We start from the raw sequence: 20,019 nt of genomic DNA on the forward strand, positions 1-20,019 counted from the left end.
ATCGGATCATGTCCAGTGCACATGATATTTTTTGAGAAATTACTTTCGAGTTTAAGCAAGTTCAACTCCCAAAGATTTCATCTGGTAAACCAAGTTGCGAATCTACAAAATTGTAGCAAAAGCTGCGGAAGTTGGTCCTCACACACCATGTATTGATAGTATAATATGGTATCACAAGGGATTCAACACCAACTCAGAAAATATACATCCTGCTACTACTACAAAGGCATCAAAAAAATAACTTGCTACACGTAGGCCGTAGCACGATGGAACTCTTGCTAGCCCGAGTTACTCCGACTCCATTAAGGCAGTAGGTCATAAACTATAGTACTATATACTTCATGAACAAAGTAGCAGTATGTCATAAAATATAGATGAACAAAGTAGCCAGACAGACTGACATGTCACAACTACCCGAAGAACAAATCTTAAGAAAACTGAACTTGAAACAGAGAAAATTTAATTTTAATACAAATAAAATTAAGTTGCAACAAACAGAGAGGCAAAGACGACATTCCAATCCAAGTTAATTGCAACTGCATATATATGTGATATTCCACTCAGACTAGTATACAAAGCCATTTCAAAATAAAGGAGGGAGAGAGATAGAAAGGAGGGTGGCTGAGAAGGTAGTTCAAGCTTCAGAGAACACCAAAGTGAGGATTCTCAATGGCAGATTGCAGTTCTTTACCAGCTGAATTCAGCACTGCTATATCTACCTTTTCCCTAGGCATAAACAAGAATTCACCATCTTCAGTTTTCTCAAATCCACACAGCTCAAGAAATTCGATTCCCCCTTTCAATCCACCAACTCTATCCTACAGTAAACAAGGAAATGAAACAAGCTCATGTTAGATTACCAAACCAAGTTGTCCACCGCTCACATACCAATAGAAAAAAAAAAAAAAAAAAAAAACTCATCGCCGTCAAGTTCTCATAATGTCTCAAAATGATGCACCAATAAGATAATTGACCAGATATTTAGTAACGCCTTTAACATAGCTTGTCAAACCAATACCTGAAAAGCCTGGTTGCTAAGTCTAACTTTCCTGAATTTCTCCTCATCTGGATTCTTCACCACATTGCCTGCATAAGTAAAAAGTGTTTGGAACGCTTTCTTTACCCTGGCATCCTCGTCCTGGTTCAACATTGCCAAAAGAAAGCAGTAAGAAAACAAGGCTATAAAGTGAACCTATCAATGTTACTCAGATTTATATAGCATAAAAGACATATTCCAGAATCAGACTGCAAACGACTTTGAGGAATGAAGAAATCATTCACCTTATGGTTTTTCTTCAGTGATCGGAGGCATTCTCTCATTTGTTCCACCTTTGTTATAGGCTTAACAGGCAAACCCATCTGCAATTTGTATGGTACAACTGAATATTGGCGGACTCGAAATTCATAGATTAAATTGACAAGTATATTCTTCTAGACAAGAATTCACCTTCTTCTCCTCAACAATGGGTTCAGACGGTTTAGCAGCAGCAGGAACTTCTGCAGGCAACCCAAGTTTCCGTCTTCTTTCAGCCTGTGCAAACAACACAAGAAAAAGGAATGTATCAGTAAGAAAATTGCTACTCTTTTTTTTCTTCCGGGAAATCAAGTTCAATCAAATACATCAACTAATTTTACAGGCAACAAGCCTGGGAGTACTGCATGATAATTTTACTCAGATTTATTATGCATGATAACTATGAACTAACTACCGGTAAAGGTAAATAACAAGCCCAATAAAAAATCAGAACCTTGTCTTCTTCCACTTTCTGACGAATTCTTTCCAAAGCTCTTCTCTCTTCCTCTTTTTGCGCTTTCCGAAAAGCTATCAACCTGCCAAAGCGATACACATTGATTTGATACTCAAATATCATGGCATAAATAGTGTTACTATAGATTATAGAGAAAGAGAACTTGAAAGCACGTTCAAGTGCGCTTAAAATAAATATACAAGGAATAAAAACTAACCGCTTTCTCTCGTTGTCTTCTTCAATACGCTTTGCCTCAAGAAGGTCCTTTCCAATTCGAATTCTCTCCTACAGGAACCCCGACACAAATGTTAGAAGTGAGATTTTTAGTGAAACGATCACTTAAACAGCAAGAGGATTTAATATTCAAGATACCCTTAGATTCCAATCTAACTTTTAAATCATGTGGGACATGACCTTAAGATACCTTCCACTATTATGCTCAACATAGCATTCAATAAAACACCAATGAGAACATAGACAAGCATCGGGAATCAAATAGCATTCAGTTGACATAATATTTATGTTGCGTGCCCGTGGAACGAAACAAGCACCAAGAGGAAAAAAATTTGGGAACTCAAGCTTGCCGTTTCCTCTTCATACCACTTAACATAATTATTCTCTCCCTTGCTCCTGTAATCCGGCTTAGTGCCTAGAGCATGTGCAGTCCGTGACTTTACAAAGTATTTCAGCATTCTGTAACTCCAGCTTTGGGGTTCATTAAAAAATTTGTGTACTATCTCAGAGATGGTCAAGTTGGTAGAATATTGAGGCCTATGTTATGGCAGCTTTCCATACCAAAAATCATTCTTTTAACATAAGAGACATTCATGTTTTGCCACCTTTTCTTTGATGGGCATGTTTTGCCTAATTTATAAGTGAAGCACACATGAAAAAGCTTCACGGATAAAAGCTCGACCAATGCTTTAACATCTATCCACATTCATATGCACATTACGGCATATTTACTAAAACATGCGACAACTAATAGATATACCTTTTCTTTCTCTCTTTCCAGCCTCCTCTCTTCCTCTTCTTTCTTCTTGCGAGCCCGCTCTCTGGCATTTATCAGACGAGAAAACATTAAAAAAAAAAAATGTGTATATATATACTTCTTTCACTTAATTTCAAGCGGAGGAAGTATATGAGGTGTAAGAATAGCATAATTTAATGATATGCCAGGGCCTTTAAACTGGCTACAGTCAATTTCACTCCTTTTCAGCAATATCAAGTTTAAAAGGTACAGTAACATTTTAGAAGAATGAAAATTTCAGACAAGGAAATCAGATAGAGATAACAACTTGAATACCGCCAACTGTATTTTATTTGAGAACTAAACTGTGAAGAAAAAAATCGATCAGCTTCATAATCCAGGCAGCCACAAAATCCAACTACATGTAACAACTCAAACAAACTAGATTGATATAGAGTGAACAATCCTTTCCATTCTAAACCCTGCCTTCAGCATCAGTTCCTCCCCTCACTCATGATTCCCTCATTGTAGACACTATGAAAACCTAGAACTACCCCTACATGTCTAAGAATGTGTTCTCTTCACCTTGAGAAGGTAAGTAAGTTTCAAGAGAAAATAAGTTTTGATAAGTTTTTTATGGCCATCATGTAATACTGTAAAACATAATTTTAACAGATTACAAAATGAATTATTCTTGTTGCAGGGCGGAAAAAAGGGGTTAAAAACTATTTTCTCTGTTGTTTATTCTATTGCATCATTAAGACTTCACACTATACATGTATTAGCTTAAACCAGAAACTTTTAACTAATATGTAAAAGCAAATAGTGGTAGATAAGATGTTGGATTCATCTCAATATATAAGAATATATATATTCAAAAGATCAACTTGTACATTTTTTACTACTTCCTCCGTTTCAATTTAGTTGTGACACTTTCTATTTTAAGAAGTTCCAATTTAGTTGTGACATTTTCATTTTGGGTAATAACTTCTCTCTATCTCTCTCCTATCACATGGGACCATTTTATTTTCTTTTTCTATCTCTCTCCTCTCCAAAAATTGCCTAGGAGTCCGTGATCTTAAAAGTGTCACAACTAAATTGAAACGGAGGAAGTAATAGATAACTAGAGATATCGATGGTCAAAGTTGTACATTGGCAAACGTGAAACCCAGATATAATGAAAAGAAAAGAAAAACAGAGAAAACATAGAGCAAATAGACAACCTAAAGAGCAAAGGGACACATACAACTCTTTCAAAATACATGTCATGAGATATGCTTTTGCGTTTTTCTTGTGTGAGGTGGAATATATCAAACTGTACGATTCACTTGAAATATATCTCACACTTCACTTTGACCTTCTTGCGTTTGGTGGAGGCAAATAATGACAAATATAACAAGTTTCTCATCAAATCAATTAATTCTCTATATCATTCACCATTTCTTTTGTATCCTTCAAATGGATGGGAGATGAGATCAAGAGAAGTAAATACGTCAAATATAAAGCATAATAGAATCGGAAGTTCTTGTATACCTTAGCTCCAGAAACTTCATCTTCTTTTCTTCTTCAGTAAGGGAAGGTTTAGGAGGCTCATTTGTGCTACTTGCAGGAACCTGAAAACAAATGTAGAACCAAAATAAGTGATTGGTGATAAATTTCAAACATAATAGCAATTGACCAATGGAAAACGATACAGAATAAATATGGAAAGCACAATAAAATATGATCTCAAGATGAAATATCCAAGAACAAAAAACACAAACATTGACACCATTAGAAATGGACTGATCTGATTCTTTCAGCGAGCACAATGAACTAGTGCACTTCTAGGGGAAACCCATATTCTAAGAAAAAAATTAAGGAGTTGCATTTTTAGGATGATTTTCGACAAGGAACTGAACTTAAAGCTCAGTTTATTACATGCCTATAAACAAGTCCAGGAGAAATTTACTCCTATGAATAAAGGTTTATAAGCAAGAGTGAGCTGCATATGCAAAGACGAATTGTCTTATAATATGTGAAGGAGTGAGACATGCATACAATCCAATAGCAATTCAAATGATGACATTTATCTTCACATATTAGTAATTAAATAGGGTCAAATTTAGTATCTAGATAGTGTAAAAGGTCAATATGATGCATCTTTTTTAAATAAGGAGGAAGTATCTAATACGGGCCATAATATCCTCTGGCAACATTGCCTAACAAGCACATAAGTTCGTGCAAAACATAGTGTGACACACGATAACAGGGGCCAAAGATATAGCTATATGTTAGAAGAAAGAAAAAGTAATCTTATTTACCATAGGCATCTGATCTATGTCTGCATCATTCTCATGTTCAACTATCCAGTTGACAGCACCCTCAAGACCAGGAGTACCTAGATAAAGAAATCAAGTATGTTTATATATAGTAGTTGAAAAAAGCAGTCATACATCAGAAAAAACTTGGATGCAATACAATTCTCATTAGTGAGCGTACATTTGCCAAACTAGGTCGAAACAAAAGAAGAAAAAAAGATCATTCTAGATTAAAAAATGGTACCTGAAAAATGAAGTGCACGGGTAGCCCGTGCTTTTGAGAATCCCATTCCTTCAAGTTCCTCAAGCACCTTTTGATCCACCTCGGGAACCACCATATCTGTGGAAAGCGTATCAATTGACATATATCTTAGTCAGGTCAGGTAGTTATACATCACAGGAAGCCAAGTGCAACCAGCAGAGCAACTAGGAGGGCATTAGAACCGGAATTCTGCGTGGCATTAGCATCTACAAACTGAATACTCACAAGTTTTTATATTAACCCGAGGGTTATGTCCGTGGAGCCGTGGAGGGGATTAATTTTCCACCACTGGACCTCTTGACTCAGGATCATCATCCCAAAGCAAAGAAGTATTTCACAATTTAATTGGCTTTGAATCAGATTTTAACGAAAAGGATTTCGAGGGTAACTCAAAAAAATAGTAATTCAGCAATCTAGATCTCTATTAAACTGAGAAGTATTAAGAAGCAACGAATGGGTTTATCATCAAGTATGAGAAAGATAAGAAGTCAGACAAAGTCCATAGTATTTGAGAAAGTGAAATCAAAGTGATGAATGGGGAGATAATGTACCTTGGGATTGTGCGGTGGCAGCAGCATCAACATCCATAGGAGATGGAATAGAAGTGTTGGGTGATTCTAAATTGATAGGTTTAGTAACTTCAGAAGTCTTATCTGCAAATTCGGTGTGGCCGGTTCTTTTGGTATGCAAATCACTCTCCTGGTAAACAACAGTGAAATTGTAAAAGCCCTAAAACTAAAATCAAAATCAAAATCAAGAAATCATAAGAAGAAGAAGAAAGATTACGGTTTTTGAACGGCATGGTTTGCCGCAAGAAGAGCAGACGAGATTAAGAACAGGTTCAGTGGATTCAGCAAAGTTGGAGTGAGAAGTGAGTTCGGCATGTTCCTGAGCTTCCTCCACTGATTTCAGCAGTGTTCCGCAGTCTCCACACCTCAATGATACGCCCGACATTCTCAATTCTCAAATCTCAATTCTGATGATCTGATGATTCAAATCTTTTCTTTTTACGTTGGAATTTGGAAAATAAGGTCAGGTTGACGGTTGATCACTCGGTCTCCTCTACCTCTACGCCTCTACAGTCTCCCCCCGGCCTAACGCTTGCTTCTCAATTGTGATTTGTAAATTGCAAAACACAAAACAATGAGTATAGAGAACACCCAAAGGCCAAAAGCTTATTTATCAAGTGTGTTTTCTCTTCACCAGAATAATCTCAAACTTTTCTTAATTAAATTTATTGGACCTGAATTAAATTTAGTGGACTTGAACTGAACCTATTAGACTTATTGAATTTGATCGAATCTTATTAAAACTTATTGAACCTGATTGAAACTCATTAGATTTTATTGAACCTGATTAAAACTTATTAGACTTTATTGAGCCTAATTAAAACTTATTTGACCTTATTGGATTATTAGATAAAAAATTAATGAGTTATAATATAAATATTACCCCTAATGTAAATACTACCCCTTAAAATTTATTATGAAATAATAATTATTAAAATTTGCCCTTTGAAAAAATAATTATTATTAATTATCTCTTACAATAAACAATTTAGCAAAAGAAAATATACTATTTGTATACTTGCCTATATACAACTTTCACCACTAATATATTTAATAGTCTTGTTAATAGTAATATGAATAATAAATAAACACAATTACAAGTTAACATATATTGTGATACTTAATTAAAAATTAATAATAACATAATCAGCTAATAGTTATATGAATAATAAAATAATAGACAATAATACAAATATTCAAAATAATTGACAATAATACAAGTATAATACGATATAATCTTTGCGGTACTTCAATTAAAATTCTAATAATAACATAATCACCTAATAGTGATATGAATACTAAAATAATGGACAATAATACAAATGTTTATTGATCATCGACGATTTGGACCTTATTGAAACTTATTGGACCTGATTAGACCTAATTAGAACTTATTGCACCTGATTGAAACTTATTGCACCTGATTGAAAAAATTCTCATGCCGGTCCGCCAGCTCGATCCACCCCACTAATCCCACGAACCGCCAGAACCGCTTCCCGAACCATGAAAATCGGTAACAGACCGGTGTGGGCCAAGATTTTTCAGCCCGCCCAACCCATAAATTCCACGGTCCGGTCTTGGACCATGAAATTTCAGCCCAACCCGCTACGACCCACGATCTAGCCCGCCCAACCTACACTAGTGGTCATCACTAAGATGAACACATGTACATGGCTACAAAACAATACTGATGAGTGGTGAGTGATAACGTCCAAAACTCCTAGCCTAGTACTCATATGTCGTATTAACTTCAACTTGTAATCTTGTACAATCTTATCATCTCATATACTTGTGAGTTTATCAAGTGTAATTTTTTTCAAAGAAAATTAAAATAATAAACATTTAAAAAAAAATCATTATAGTCATATTATCTTCTATATTTGCGGTTTACAGTGCAATTCCAGTTCACAAAAAATCAAACCTAACCCAAACCGCAAATCGTGGTTTTCTTGAAATCACAAACCAAACTACAATTTCGAAAACACAAACCAACCAAAATCGGGAAAAAACAGATTGAGTTGCGATTCGGTGCGGTCCACACTGTACGTTGAACCGCCTAAAGGCTAAACATATGTATATGTTTGTTGGTACGTGTTCATTGATATAAGTCTTTGTATTAATAATCTATTATTTCAGGCTAATCGTGCATATAGTTCTCATCTGAACATGTGTCCCAACTAATTTGGGTCCCAACTTTTTTTGTGTAGGTTCTTTAACTTTTGGCCACTTTATTTATGTTATTCGTGGAGGAACAGTTGTAAAATGTTTAGCACAGGGGTATTTTTGTAGTTTTATTTAAACTAGTTGTTGGCCGGCGTGCGATGCGCGCCGTCCCCCAAGATGGAAAAAATTGGAAAAGAAACCCGATGATATAATTATTGGAGCCCAGTCATTGTTGTTATCATGTATTTGCATTATTCAAATTAAGTTCAATGTTAATGTCAAGCCATACACTAAGACATTTGATGTTTTTTCTCTAAAACGAAGAAGATATGTGATGCTTTATACTTGTAATTTTTCCATAGTTGTTTGAAGGTAACAACAACAATCAAATTAGGGAAGACAAAGGCATCTAAACGTGGTAGCTAGGACCATAAGCTAAATAGATTAACATATATGTATATTATTGAATTACAAAATACAATAAGAGTCTTTGCTAGAAACAAGGAGTCATACGAGCCTTTATGTCCTCTACAACGTCCTTGGATCATTGTTATATAGAAGTATATTACAACTTAACCATGTTTAGTAGCAAAATGCATTAGTAGTAAAAGATGTTAGGCCATGTTAGGCCGATCGTGAATGAAGGTATACTCACAATTTAGACACCATACTATGATTGAGTTTCCCTTATAACACTTCAGGTATCAATATTGAATTTCCCTTATGGTAATGATAATATACATACTATGATGCAAGAGTTAGATAAATATAATGTAGACACCATCAGACACCATTGTTTTTTTTTTTTTTTTTTTTTTTTTTTGACAACGGGGAAAACGTACAAAAAACAAGAAAAGCAAAGCAAGAAAGACACCTACAAAAGCAAAACTACAACCTACAAAAGAGAACCGCAACAGGATCAGTGGGTTGTGAAGGGGAAACTCCAGTTCCGAGCTTGTTTAGCCAGATCATGGGCACTTGCAACTTCATCGCGTGAAACTTTCAGGATCTTACAGCCGGAGAAAGAGGCAGCCACCCTTCGTATGTCTGCAAGCGTATGACTGATGGAGCTATTGGCTATTGCTTGGAGTTGGAGAAGAGAAATCAGCTCCGCCGAGTCCGTATAAGCAAGGACCATCTCAAAGTTATTCGCCTGAGCCCAGAGAAGGCCTAAACGACATGCGTGGGCTTCAACCTGGAGGGCGGACCCGGCCTTCAGAAGCTGGTAATCAGAGACTTGATATTCTGAGAAAGTGATATCTGCGACCCAGGCAGCCACAGCGGAGTGCGAGGTTTTGTCCCAAGAACCGTCGCTCCGAATTACAATGTCCTTAACATGGTCAGAGTAGTGACCCTGAATGAAGCCGTAGAAACCTGGCGGTGGACCTAGAATACGAGGAACTGGAGGAGAAAAGCGATTGGGCGATGGGCGGGGGTGCAAAAACAGTTGATGCTGTGTCTGACCAAGCTGTAAATGGACATGAAGGCTAGTCAATGTGGCCCTTAAATGCTCAAAGATCTGAGCATTGCGTGTTTTCCAGATAGCCCAAAGGAGACCGATAGTCTCAGGAATGTGCGGGCTATGAAGGCCGCCCTGATGAAATAAGGTAAGCAAGTGGTTGGTTAACCAGTCACTAAAAGTCTGACTATCCACAGGCTGCGGCATTAGAGAAGGAAAGTGATGTTCCCACGCCTCGAGAGCAAGCGGACACAAACAGAAAAGATGCCAACTATCCTCGTGATCATCGAGGCAAATAGGGCAGGTTGCAGACATCGTGATACCCCGTCGAGCCAAATTTGCGCCAGTGGGAAGGCAATTTTGCCACAATTTCCAAATAAAGATTTTCCATTTCGGCATGATGTTCAAACGCCACAGGAGCCGACAAAAGCGTTCCTGGTTATTTGTCATGCTATAGATTTTGTGTTGCTGATTTCGTAATGCAATTATGTACCCTGTTTTGGTTGTATAATGCCCGGATTTGGAATGGGGCCAACTACGCAAATCCTCAGTGTTCAAATTGTGCGGAAGCTCAATTTCCAGAATTTTCCGAGCTGACGACGGGGAAAAGAACCAATGGACTTTGCTGCAAATCCACTGACCCGCCGCCGGGTGAATGAGGTCCCCCACCTTAAGGGAAGCAGCTTCCCGCAGGGAAATGTGGTCATTTATAACCGGCGTTGTACCATCAACCCATCTATCGGAAGCTGCTTGTATACAATGACCATTACCCACCTTCCAAGCCGAGTGCTGGAGAAGTTGTTGACTGGCTTTAAAGATTCCCCGTGCACCCCACGATACATTACGAAGAGTCGGACGGTGGTGAAGATCCTGAAGACGCAACCTACCGTACATCCGCGAGAGTAGTAGTTGAGGATGGTTTTGGATACGCCATGCTTGTTTCATTAGCAAAGCATCATTTAGGGCCCCGATACTACGAATTCCAAGACCCCCTAGGCCTTTAGGTTGATGAAGGGTTGATTTGCTTCGCCAATTGATACCGGTGTTATCCGTGGAAGTCCAGAAGAAACGAGCAACCATGCTATCTAACTTATTAGTAATAGTAGCAGGTAATTTGAAAACCGAGAGATGATGAAGCAGCGACGCTATGATGAAGGAATTGATGATAGTGAGCTTAGCCGCTTGGTTTAAACCCGCCTGACGCCAGATGCGTATTTTTGAGGCAAGGTCGTCCAAAATATGGGTGAAGTGTTGCACGCGAGGGCCAAGGATGTCTATCTGGGTACCAAGGTATTTGCCCACTGAATGTTGCGATTGGATGCGAAAAAGACTCTTACAGCGGAGTTGAAGATCATCCGGAGTATTAGGGCTGAATTTAATGAGAGGTTTTTTGAAGATTTAGAAGTTGCCCTGATAGCGCGCAAAACCGATCTATGATTGCTTTAATATTAGCACAAGCCGCTTCCGTAACTCGAAAGAAGAACATCGAGTCATCAGCAAAGAACAGGTGAGAGATCATGGGGCTGTGACGGCTGGTCTTAATCCCGTGAAAGCTTGTAGTACTCATACCAAGAGAAGTCATTCGTGACAAGATGTCCATGCAAAATAGGAAGAGATAAGGGGACAGCGGGTCGCCTTGCCGTAGCCCACAGCCAGGTTTAAAAGGAACCGAAGCGGCTCCATTAATTAAGATCCTGTAGGAAACTGTGGAGACACATTGGTAAATCATATGAACCCAGTTGGGTGGGAAACCGTAAGCAGTCAAGACCTTGGTGAGGAAGAGCCAATCCACGCGATCATTGGCTTTATTCATATCAAGTTTTAAAGCCGCAAGAAACCTTGTGCCCGAACGCTGCTTGTTGATGCAATGCATTAATTCATGGGAAATGAGCGTGCTATCGGTCATCTGACGACCTTGCACAAAGGCATGTTGATAGTCGTCTATAAGAGCCGGCAAAAGTGGCTGCATACGGTTAACCAGACACTTGGAAATACATTTATACAACACATTGTGATGTTAGATATATGTGACAATTTCAAGACTCTAATAACTTAAGTACAATTATTTTTACATGGATGCTTTTCTGGTGCAAATTTTGTTGTTGCTGCACAATACAAGAGGGAGGGTGATGAATAAATTTTTGAGAACTCAGGAACTCGTTTAGAATGAGAGGCAAACAGTTTTGTGAGGGGAGGGGAGGGGGTGGCCTCCACAAAGCCGCACATCACTTCTGTTACAAGTGACTACCACAAGGTTGTGATGGTTAGGACTTTAGGAGAGGAGAGAAGTGATCTGTTGCGATGGTTTTTTTAACAGGTGCAAGAACAGGCCAGGTCCCCTATACTCCCCTCCCCGCCCCCCAAAAAGAAAATGCCATTGGGCTCTACCAATGACCAACCAAGAACCTTGGTTGTGATGGTTGTTTATTTAGAAGATGATGATGTAAAACCTGACATTTGAATCAGTTTCAAAATAGAAGTTTTACCAATTTTTTCCAGTTTCAGTTCAGTAATTAGTATGTAATGGTACTTGAGAAGTTGTGGTTCTCTATGATATTTCTAGATTTTATTGTGATATACTCCCTCTGTTTTTTTTATCGTGCGTAAGCGTAACAACGTCGATGTGTCACGTGGCATCCTCCTCCTGCCACCAAAATTTTGCCACGTGTCTATTAACCAACAAAGTCAAGTGGTCATCATTTAAAAAATAAATATGTTGAAGGCTGGGTTCGAACCCCTGACCTTATGTAAAGGTTTTCAAAGAATCACCATCTCATCTAACATCTCTTAGTAATCCATGTTTCCACAAAATTACAAATATGTGTTTTAATTAGTTAATATTATTAAACATATCCCTTGCATCCTTAAAAATAAATAAATTTGCATGTTCATTAAAATTAATTATGTATGCATGATATTATTTGAAGAGTAGTGTTGACCACTATAGTACTACCCTTTAGGGAGTTTTAGTTCATGTAACTATGTACAATAATGTTTTTTAGAAATTGCGTAGTATAGGGTTTGATCCCGAGACCTCAAGTACATATACTAAAGTCTTAACCACTAGGCTAAGTTGTGTTTATTGTTATATTATCATAAAGTATTATATTAATAAATGAAATTTTTTCTTACCCGGGGCATAGCCCGGGCCTAATAACTAGTTCTATTTCTCAAAAAGGGAACAAGTTGTTTACCTTGTTCTCCTAGGCCTATGAAACTTGATGTGGGTAAAGTTTCCATAATTAACCAAGCAACATTTTTTACTTACTAGAAAATTGAACTGTATGGGGAAAATAAAGTGTTATTTTTTTTTTTTTTTTGGTAAGTGAAAATAAAGTGTTATTTATGTTGTTAAATCAAACGATCACTAATTTTTTTTTCTTATTTTTAACACTTAGTAACACTACTATTATGCATTATAATTTGTATAGGATAGCGTCATGAGTGGAAAAGGCTCAAATTGGTAAATAGAGATTTAGGATAAAATTAGAGGTTTTGATTAATTAGTCAACTTTTTAATTTGAATGTTTGCTAAAGAGATATTTAAAAATAGTTGATTATTCAAAAAACTCTTTAAAAAAGTTGGAGGATGAGTTTTTTTGATATTAGAGGTTTGAGAATGAATGGACTAACTTACGTTTATATTTTAAAGTTCAATAATATTATTACCCCTACAAAGGTATCCCTAAAACCTAATATATTTCACACCTCTTTCATTCTTTTTCTACGTTTCTATCGATTATTACTTCTCCATTTAAGCTCCTAAACATTATTTCATATAAAGTGCAATATACACAATAATTTGAATATTATTTCATAATGACTAATCTTGAATTTTATAAATGTAGTCTGAATTATTATTATAAGTGTCTTATTTTCAATATATATCCATCTAACATATATATCCATTTAATAAACTATAAAAAGTATAATAATAGAATGTATCTATGTTCTTGGTGGTTATTTTATATAATTATATAGTAAGCACTAAGCAACTATCATTCATCTACTTATCAAATACCTTTATACTTCCTCCGTTTCTTTTTAAATGAAACGTTTGCTTTTTCACGCAACCCAACGCGCTTCTTTAGTCATTAATATCTATAGTTGTGTATGCGTAAAAAATATAAAAAAGTTATAATTTGATAGTATGCATCGAGACGAATCTAACAAGATCCCACTTGACTATGTTTTTCTTTATATAATAGCGATAAATTGGAGTCAAAATTGATCAATAAATAGTGTCATTTTATCCAATGTTTCATTTAAAACAGAACGGAGGAAGTATAAATAGCTAATACGAATAGAAAGTACATATCAAACTCCAACTATGAGGCTGAGCTGTCAATTAATTAATTTTCAAACAGGGCCTCAGCTTAACGAATGAGTACTTTGCCTACTAAAGATAAAATATTAATAAAAATAGGTTCCACGGTTCCACCGACCCCCTCCCCTGTTTAGCTTCCCATTGCATGGGTAATGGGTTTAATGTGTTGTCTTGGTTGAGTGTCCTCTTTATTTCAAGTTTTGAGTTTCTACTTTCTTTCATTCTACTCTACTAAAACTATAAGAGTATAAGGGGGTTTGTGAATGGCGGATAAGATTGTGATCGAGAGACAGAGTGCTGCTACAGCTATGAACAATATCAATATGCTTGAGAAGAAGAAGGAGGATCATATTCGTGTCAAGTTTGTTAATCAGGTTCTATTCTTTCCTCTTTCATCTTCTGCTTCTAGCCTTCTACTCTCTCTCTCTCTCTCTATTGCATGTTTCACAATTCCAAATTTGACACTTAAGTTTGTTTTTGATTTTGTTTTGCCAACAATAAATAACATGCAAAAATGAAAATGAAAATCCTTACTCTTAGTTTTACCAAAATGATTTGTTTGTGAAATATGAATAATGAATAATGAATAATGAATAATGAATGGTAGTGTTAAATGGATAAATGTAGTTGAATGAAGAAACGTACTTCAAAGTGTTGCCTAGTTCAAATATAGGCAAAGCTTTTAAAGCGTACTGTCAACACCACAATTTGAATCATCAAGTTGCCTTCACCTACAATGGCGATCGTGTTAATCCTAGACTCACCTATCAAGATGTATGTCTTTCTTTCTTTCTTCTTTTTCTCTTGTCATTTTATGTATTTCATAAGATTAATTAATTATAATTTGGAAATTGGAATGCAGCTAGATATAGAGGATGGAGCTGAATTTGACGTCTTCACCCATGTTGGTGGTGGTGCTGCTGCCTAAGTCCTAACTGCTTTTGTCTGCTTTGATCCATCTTTTAAGGTTTTCCCAATTATATTTTGGGTTTTTTCCCTTCCTTTAGCCTTTATGTGTTGCACCAATATTATTATCGCTCCTTATGTAGACTGTAGAGTGTAGACCAAATTATGTAAAGTGCAAAATACCATTGGCTGCCTTCTATAATTACTAGCATAATTATGTTCACATTTGGTGGATCATCTCCATTTGTAATTAGTTATGTCTAGGATACATGTATCATGTTACTCATCTATGTTAACATACTTCCTCCGTTTCAAAATATAAGGCACACACGATGTTTGAGGTCGAATTTTGACCGTTAATTACTCTCAATTTATGTTGATAGAAAATTTAAAAAAAATAATGTTATTATAGTATTTTTCAAGACGGATCCAACGGTATAATTTTTATTTATCATATTTGAGATATATTTGTGGTCAAAGAATTTTTTTGTAAATAGTTAATGTCTTATATTTTGAAACAGGTGAAGTAATTAGTAACAATTAAGTTCTTCTAATGACCATTAAATATTTTACCGGAAAGAGCAAAAAATGGAAGATATAAAGGACAAAAATGTAATAAATATTTTCTATAAAGATGTAGAGTATTTCTTAAAAGTGAAACGTAGGTGGTTGTAAAATGAGGGAGAGATGTACTTATAAGTCTAGCATCATAAATTCATAATTGAAGGAAAATTGATATTTCTAGCAATAGTAGATGGAGACGAGATGAGTCCACTTACCTCTAACCTTTTCCTAAGCACCATTTTCTTTCTAATATTATGTTCATACATCATATACTATGTTATATACTTATATGTATGACCCATTACTAAAAAAAAGTAGTCTTCTAAATGATAAAATTCACAAAATGGGTTTAGAAAGATGAAACAACTCATCTTAAGGCGGTGCGAAATGCAAAGATAGAAAAGGCGTTTGCCAAGTATTGCAAGTACTATCGTCACTTGGAATTTGGGACCCCTCGCTTCTTCTACAAAGATGGTTATGGCCTATGTCACGCCACTTGATGTACGACGTCTGTCTTCTTCTACGTCTATTCTCTTCTCTTTTCAAGTGTCATCTTAAGCTTTTCATTATTAACTCATTTATTTAGCTTCGTTGTCTCACTTATTTTATTAGTAACAATCTATCGTCAATCAAGTTAACATTATTGATTCAATACGACTGGAAATTTGTAACTTGTAAGCACCAATTAGTCAGACTCAGACAGCCATACATAATAACATAACTCACAATCTCAGCATAGCATATGTGATATGCGTACTACAAATTAAGAACCTAACCTATTAATCATAATCTGAAGAGAACTCACATCAATGCAGTAGCTTTAGCTGCTACATCTTCTCCAAGATTATTATAAATTAAAATCCTACCATTTAATTGAGTTCATTCCAATTTCCAATACAAGTACAACACCTCCAAGATTCGAACAAAATTGTGTTGAGCTTTCTATCTGTCTAAGCATAACCAAAAGTTATAGTCCTCTCTCATTTAATTCCCTGCTATCCTCCTTAGTTGAGGGCGAGTGAAAGCAGTAGAAACAGCAATATCTCCAATAGAAATAATGAAGACTTAAGAGCAGATCCTGAGTCATTGGTTGTAGGAATTGGAGGGCCCATATTAGTGGGGTTGAATCCTGTTCCATCTCCAGCAGGACCACCACCACCACCACCACCAATAGTTGATGATGATGATGTAGTGTTAATGGTGGGGGTGAGCGGTGATCCTGTTCCGTAGGGGTTTGTTGTTGGCGAGTTTCCCGTAGTAGTAGATGTAATCCCCCCTGCAGTACTGGAAAGTAATTTGGGTATAAGACCAAGTGGTAAAGAAACAAGGAACAACACAGAAATTACCAAGTGATCAAGAGTATCAAGTCCAGTTAATCTACCATTTATATTTTTTAAGCTCTGAATTAATACATCTTACAAATGTGATTACATTCATAACGGAGGCAAACCAATGCACACTGATAAAATCAAAACAATGGAGTAGATGATGTATATTATTAATCCTAGCAATTTAGTAAATATAAAATGTGGAAAAATGTGTCTTGAAAATCCAATTCTTCTTTGGAGTAACCAATGTCGACCACTATGCTAAGGAAAAGCACACGAGTACACAGACATATTGTAAGTATATAAATAGGCCAATAGGGTCAGTCAGGTGGTATGTCCTCGAAGATAAGTATGTGATTATAATTAATATTCAAGTACGTTTATTCACATTAGCCCACATTAATATTGATCCCTTATCAACTGTAGGTAGGAGTAGGACTAGGACTGTATATTCATCTTATTAGTCTTTTAGAAGCTCTAGATATGAACTAATGACATAGGATGAATATGTGAATTTCAATTTACGGTCAGCAATGTATGAATAGGATTAGAAAAGGGCTAGCTAAACATGTACGGGTTTAGTTAAACATGTAATAGTGAAATAGAAAAAATGGAAATTTTCACATTTACTGCATCTACAAAAGTAGCACTTAGATTCTGATTCCAATATAAAGACATCTACTTGGCAATAATAACTGTGAAGGCATTCTGGAAAGATGAGAAATGAGATTCGCAATGATGAATGATGGAATGATGATGGTGCAGAGAAGAGTAAGGATGCGAGACAGAAGAACACTGTAAAAAGGAAAAAGGCAGAAAAGAATCCAATATTTGTAAACACGGCACGCAAAAGCCTAAAGCCTAAAGCCTAACGCCTAAAGCCAGACGCAAAACTACAAGGCATCTATTCTTGGGGTGTTCCACAGGACATGGGAGTGTGGGACAAGACACCAGAAGACTAGAGACTAGAGAGAGAGAGATTCAAAATGTTGATTATTACCCATAAAAAACTGTTTCTTCTTTTCTTGTAAAAACAACACTAAGCACTGCCCACTGCCCAGTGCCCACTCGTATAGTGCAATAAGAAGTGAGCAGGAGCAGACCAAATTGGTCCTAAAAAGAAGAGATGTTACCACAACCCCACAGTCACAAGACAGACAATTTAAACTGGTCAAAACTCACGAGTTGAATCTCAACTTTCGAGGGGATGCAAATCATATTCAGCTCCATACCATCTTAAGCATACTTGTGAAAATAAAACATGCATATTATAGGAAATCTACCAAGTTTTAGGCTAATTAAACATCTCTAGTCATCAAGTTAAAATACTCCTCAGTGGACTAGTATTTTGTGTAGTTAGTTCTTCACCCTAGTGTCTAGTGTCTACTGTCTAGTGAGTAGTGAGTAGTGAGCAGTAGTAGTACTGTAGCAGTGAGGGGGATGTAAATAAAGTTTGAGCATTTATTTATAGCATAAAAAACTGACATATCTACCATGCCCTCAATTTTCTCATTGCTCATGATAAATGAATACGTACTTGAATATTATTCCTGTTTATTGCTCCTAGTGTAAAGTGTATAAAGTAGCTACTATATGTTAATATAATAGAATGATAAGCACAAATCTTGTATTAGTGGAGTAAAGTAGTATCTAATTACATTACATGAAGGTTGCGTATTAGTTAGAGTCACAGAAAGATGCCACTAGTTTAACAAGAAGCAGACTGCAGGCAACAGGTAATATTTGAAGATAAAGAAGCGTGTAAGGGAAGCTATATAAACAAAGAGGATATGGATATGGATAAGGATTAAGGAAGAAGAAAGGGTACCCGTACCTTGGAGAAGCAGGGTAGACGCAAGATCCATAGCCTGATAGTAGTATACTAGTATTAGTATATGATATGAGTCGTAATAAGGTAATTAAATAAATAAATAAATAATGATTTAGTATAAGAGAAAGGAAAAGGAAAATACTGGGATCAGTTTGAGCGAGGGTGGCAGTGGCGGAGAAGTCACAAGAAGAAGCAGACATATGATTGGTGGTAAAAGCTGTTGAAGGCGTAGGAGGCGTGAGCTTGAAGAGTATTAGGGAGGAAACATAGTCCAGATTGCTGAATGGGGGTACAGTCAGCACCCGCTGCACAAGCGTAGTCAAGAGCAGACTGCAATGCGTCGTCGCTGGCACCGCTACGAGACACGCACCACACTCCCTCACCAAACTCCACCTGCTGCTGCAGCGCCAGAAATAGGAGGAACAGTTTAACAGAGAGTCTCAGACTGTGACCATGATCATGACCCTCCTCCATATGCTAATTGCTAATTGCTAATTGCTAATTGCTAATTGCTAATTGCTAATTGCTCGTTGTTGGCCAATTGCTACAGCTGAACGTACTCTCCCTTCCCTTTGGACTTTGGCTCTGCCTTTGCCTTTGCAGTCTTCCCTCTTAGTACTCTACCTTCATACTACTGCAGAAATAAATAGAATAATAATATAAACGACACTTTAGGAGGAATGAGAATAAGTATGCGAGAAGAGTTGGTAAAGGAAGAAAGAAATACTTATAAGTTATAAAGGACTGAGGAGGAGGAGATCCAGAGAAGAGTATATCTCTAATTCTGTATCTCACTCTATGCACTTGTGGAGAGAGCAGAGAAAGAAAGGTGAGTGCTACTCCTGTCTACTGACTGGTAAGTAGAAGTAGTAGTAGAGGCATAGAGGGGCCTGGCTGGGGTGGAAAGGGGACTAAGGCTATGTTTAGTTCACCTGAAATTTTCTGATCTGAACTTATCTGATCTGATCTGAACTTATTTTTTCTGATCTGATCTGATTAGATTACAAGATCTTATCTTTTAGATTTTTCTCAATATATAAGAAAAAATATAGTCATGTGGGATCTTGTTTGATTCGTCTCAATGAGTACTTTATTAATATTCAAGTATTATAATTTTTACTAATATGTAATGAAAGATATAATGATTTTTATATATAAGCATGATCTGAACTGATCTGATCTGAACTTATTTTTTCTGATCTGATCTGATCTGATCTGATTAGATCTGGAATAAGCAAAAATAAGGTGAACTGAACATAGCCTAACACATCACCTATCTTTGATTATTTCCTTTATTGTCTTAGAAATAAGTATTTAGGAGAGCCAAATAACTATAATGGAAATCATTATTTTATGGGAAAATAACATAAAGAGAAATATTCATATTAGTTGTGATTCATGGTTACCAAATAAATAAATATGTAGTATAACAAGTAAAAAGAGATATTTATATTTATAGAAAATGTAGCAATTTCAAAAAGATGAAGGGAGTAAATACAAATATAATTGTTGGTGGGAGTGTGGGACTACACCACTCATGAGTCACCTAGTTGGGTCTCATTAAAGGTGATCAAGTTATGCCCGATCGCGCC

The 20,019-nt window shown here is 36.4% G+C and overlaps 4 protein-coding genes across 4 annotated transcripts; 1 reads left to right on the forward strand and 3 right to left on the reverse strand.

Annotated features, from left to right (window-relative positions):
* Nucleotides 1-443: 443 nt before the first annotated feature.
* On the reverse strand, nt 444-6,431 carry LOC104889806 (stress response protein NST1). The gene is made up of 12 exons (XM_010675120.4): nt 6,067-6,431; nt 5,832-5,979; nt 5,263-5,358; nt 5,022-5,098; nt 4,252-4,331; nt 2,743-2,803; nt 1,966-2,033; nt 1,749-1,830; nt 1,448-1,531; nt 1,282-1,359; nt 1,019-1,138; nt 444-818 (listed from the first exon to the last, which is right to left on the reverse strand). The coding sequence occupies exons 1-12, from the start codon at nt 6,232-6,234 to the stop codon at nt 642-644; spliced, it is 1,239 nt and encodes a 412-aa protein (XP_010673422.2). The 5' UTR covers nt 6,235-6,431; the 3' UTR covers nt 444-641.
* A 2,500-nt stretch (nt 6,432-8,931) lies between these two features.
* LOC125495798 (uncharacterized) lies at nt 8,932-10,551 on the reverse strand. Its single transcript, XM_048640627.1, has one exon. It carries the CDS (start codon nt 10,549-10,551, stop codon nt 8,932-8,934), a length of 1,620 nt encoding a protein of 539 aa, XP_048496584.1.
* A 3,341-nt stretch (nt 10,552-13,892) lies between these two features.
* Nucleotides 13,893-14,927, forward strand: LOC104889807 (uncharacterized). The gene is made up of 3 exons (XM_010675121.3): nt 13,893-14,172; nt 14,426-14,572; nt 14,661-14,927. Exons 1-3 carry the CDS (start codon nt 14,062-14,064, stop codon nt 14,724-14,726), a joined length of 324 nt encoding a protein of 107 aa, XP_010673423.2. The 5' UTR covers nt 13,893-14,061; the 3' UTR covers nt 14,727-14,927.
* A 1,047-nt stretch (nt 14,928-15,974) lies between these two features.
* On the reverse strand, nt 15,975-19,286 carry LOC104889808 (PLASMODESMATA CALLOSE-BINDING PROTEIN 3). The gene is given in 4 exon segments (XM_010675123.4): nt 15,975-16,552; nt 18,431-18,464; nt 18,570-18,634; nt 18,636-19,286. Coding segments are annotated over 4 exon segments (645 nt in total). The 5' UTR covers nt 18,902-19,286; the 3' UTR covers nt 15,975-16,272.
* Between the last annotated feature and the right edge of the window lie 733 nt (nt 19,287-20,019).

Source organism: Beta vulgaris, chromosome 3 (assembly GCF_026745355.1).
Source record: "Beta vulgaris subsp. vulgaris cultivar EL10 chromosome 3, EL10.2, whole genome shotgun sequence".
NCBI classification, from domain to species: domain Eukaryota; kingdom Viridiplantae; phylum Streptophyta; class Magnoliopsida; order Caryophyllales; family Amaranthaceae; genus Beta; species Beta vulgaris.

Bases quoted from the DNA above. Each gene is read 5' to 3' on its own strand.
- LOC104889806 (XM_010675120.4), bottom strand. From the start codon at position 6,234: ATGTCGGGCGTATCATTGAGGTGTGGAGACTGCGGAACACTGCTGAAA. The intron at 1,139-1,281 runs GTGAATGATTTC...ATGTTGAACCAG, and splicing joins CACTGAAGAAAAACCATAAG to GACGAGGATGCCAGGGTAAA. The intron at 819-1,018 runs GTATTGGTTTGA...TGTTTACTGTAG, and splicing joins TTAGCAACCAGGCTTTTCAG to GATAGAGTTGGTGGATTGAA.
- LOC125495798 (XM_048640627.1), bottom strand. From the start codon at position 10,551: ATGGTTGCTCGTTTCTTCTGGACTTCCACGGATAACACCGGTATCAAT.
- LOC104889807 (XM_010675121.3), top strand. From the start codon at position 14,062: ATGGCGGATAAGATTGTGATCGAGAGACAGAGTGCTGCTACAGCTATG. The intron at 14,173-14,425 runs GTTCTATTCTTT...GGATAAATGTAG, and splicing joins GTGTCAAGTTTGTTAATCAG to TTGAATGAAGAAACGTACTT. The intron at 14,573-14,660 runs GTATGTCTTTCT...ATTGGAATGCAG, and splicing joins CTAGACTCACCTATCAAGAT to CTAGATATAGAGGATGGAGC.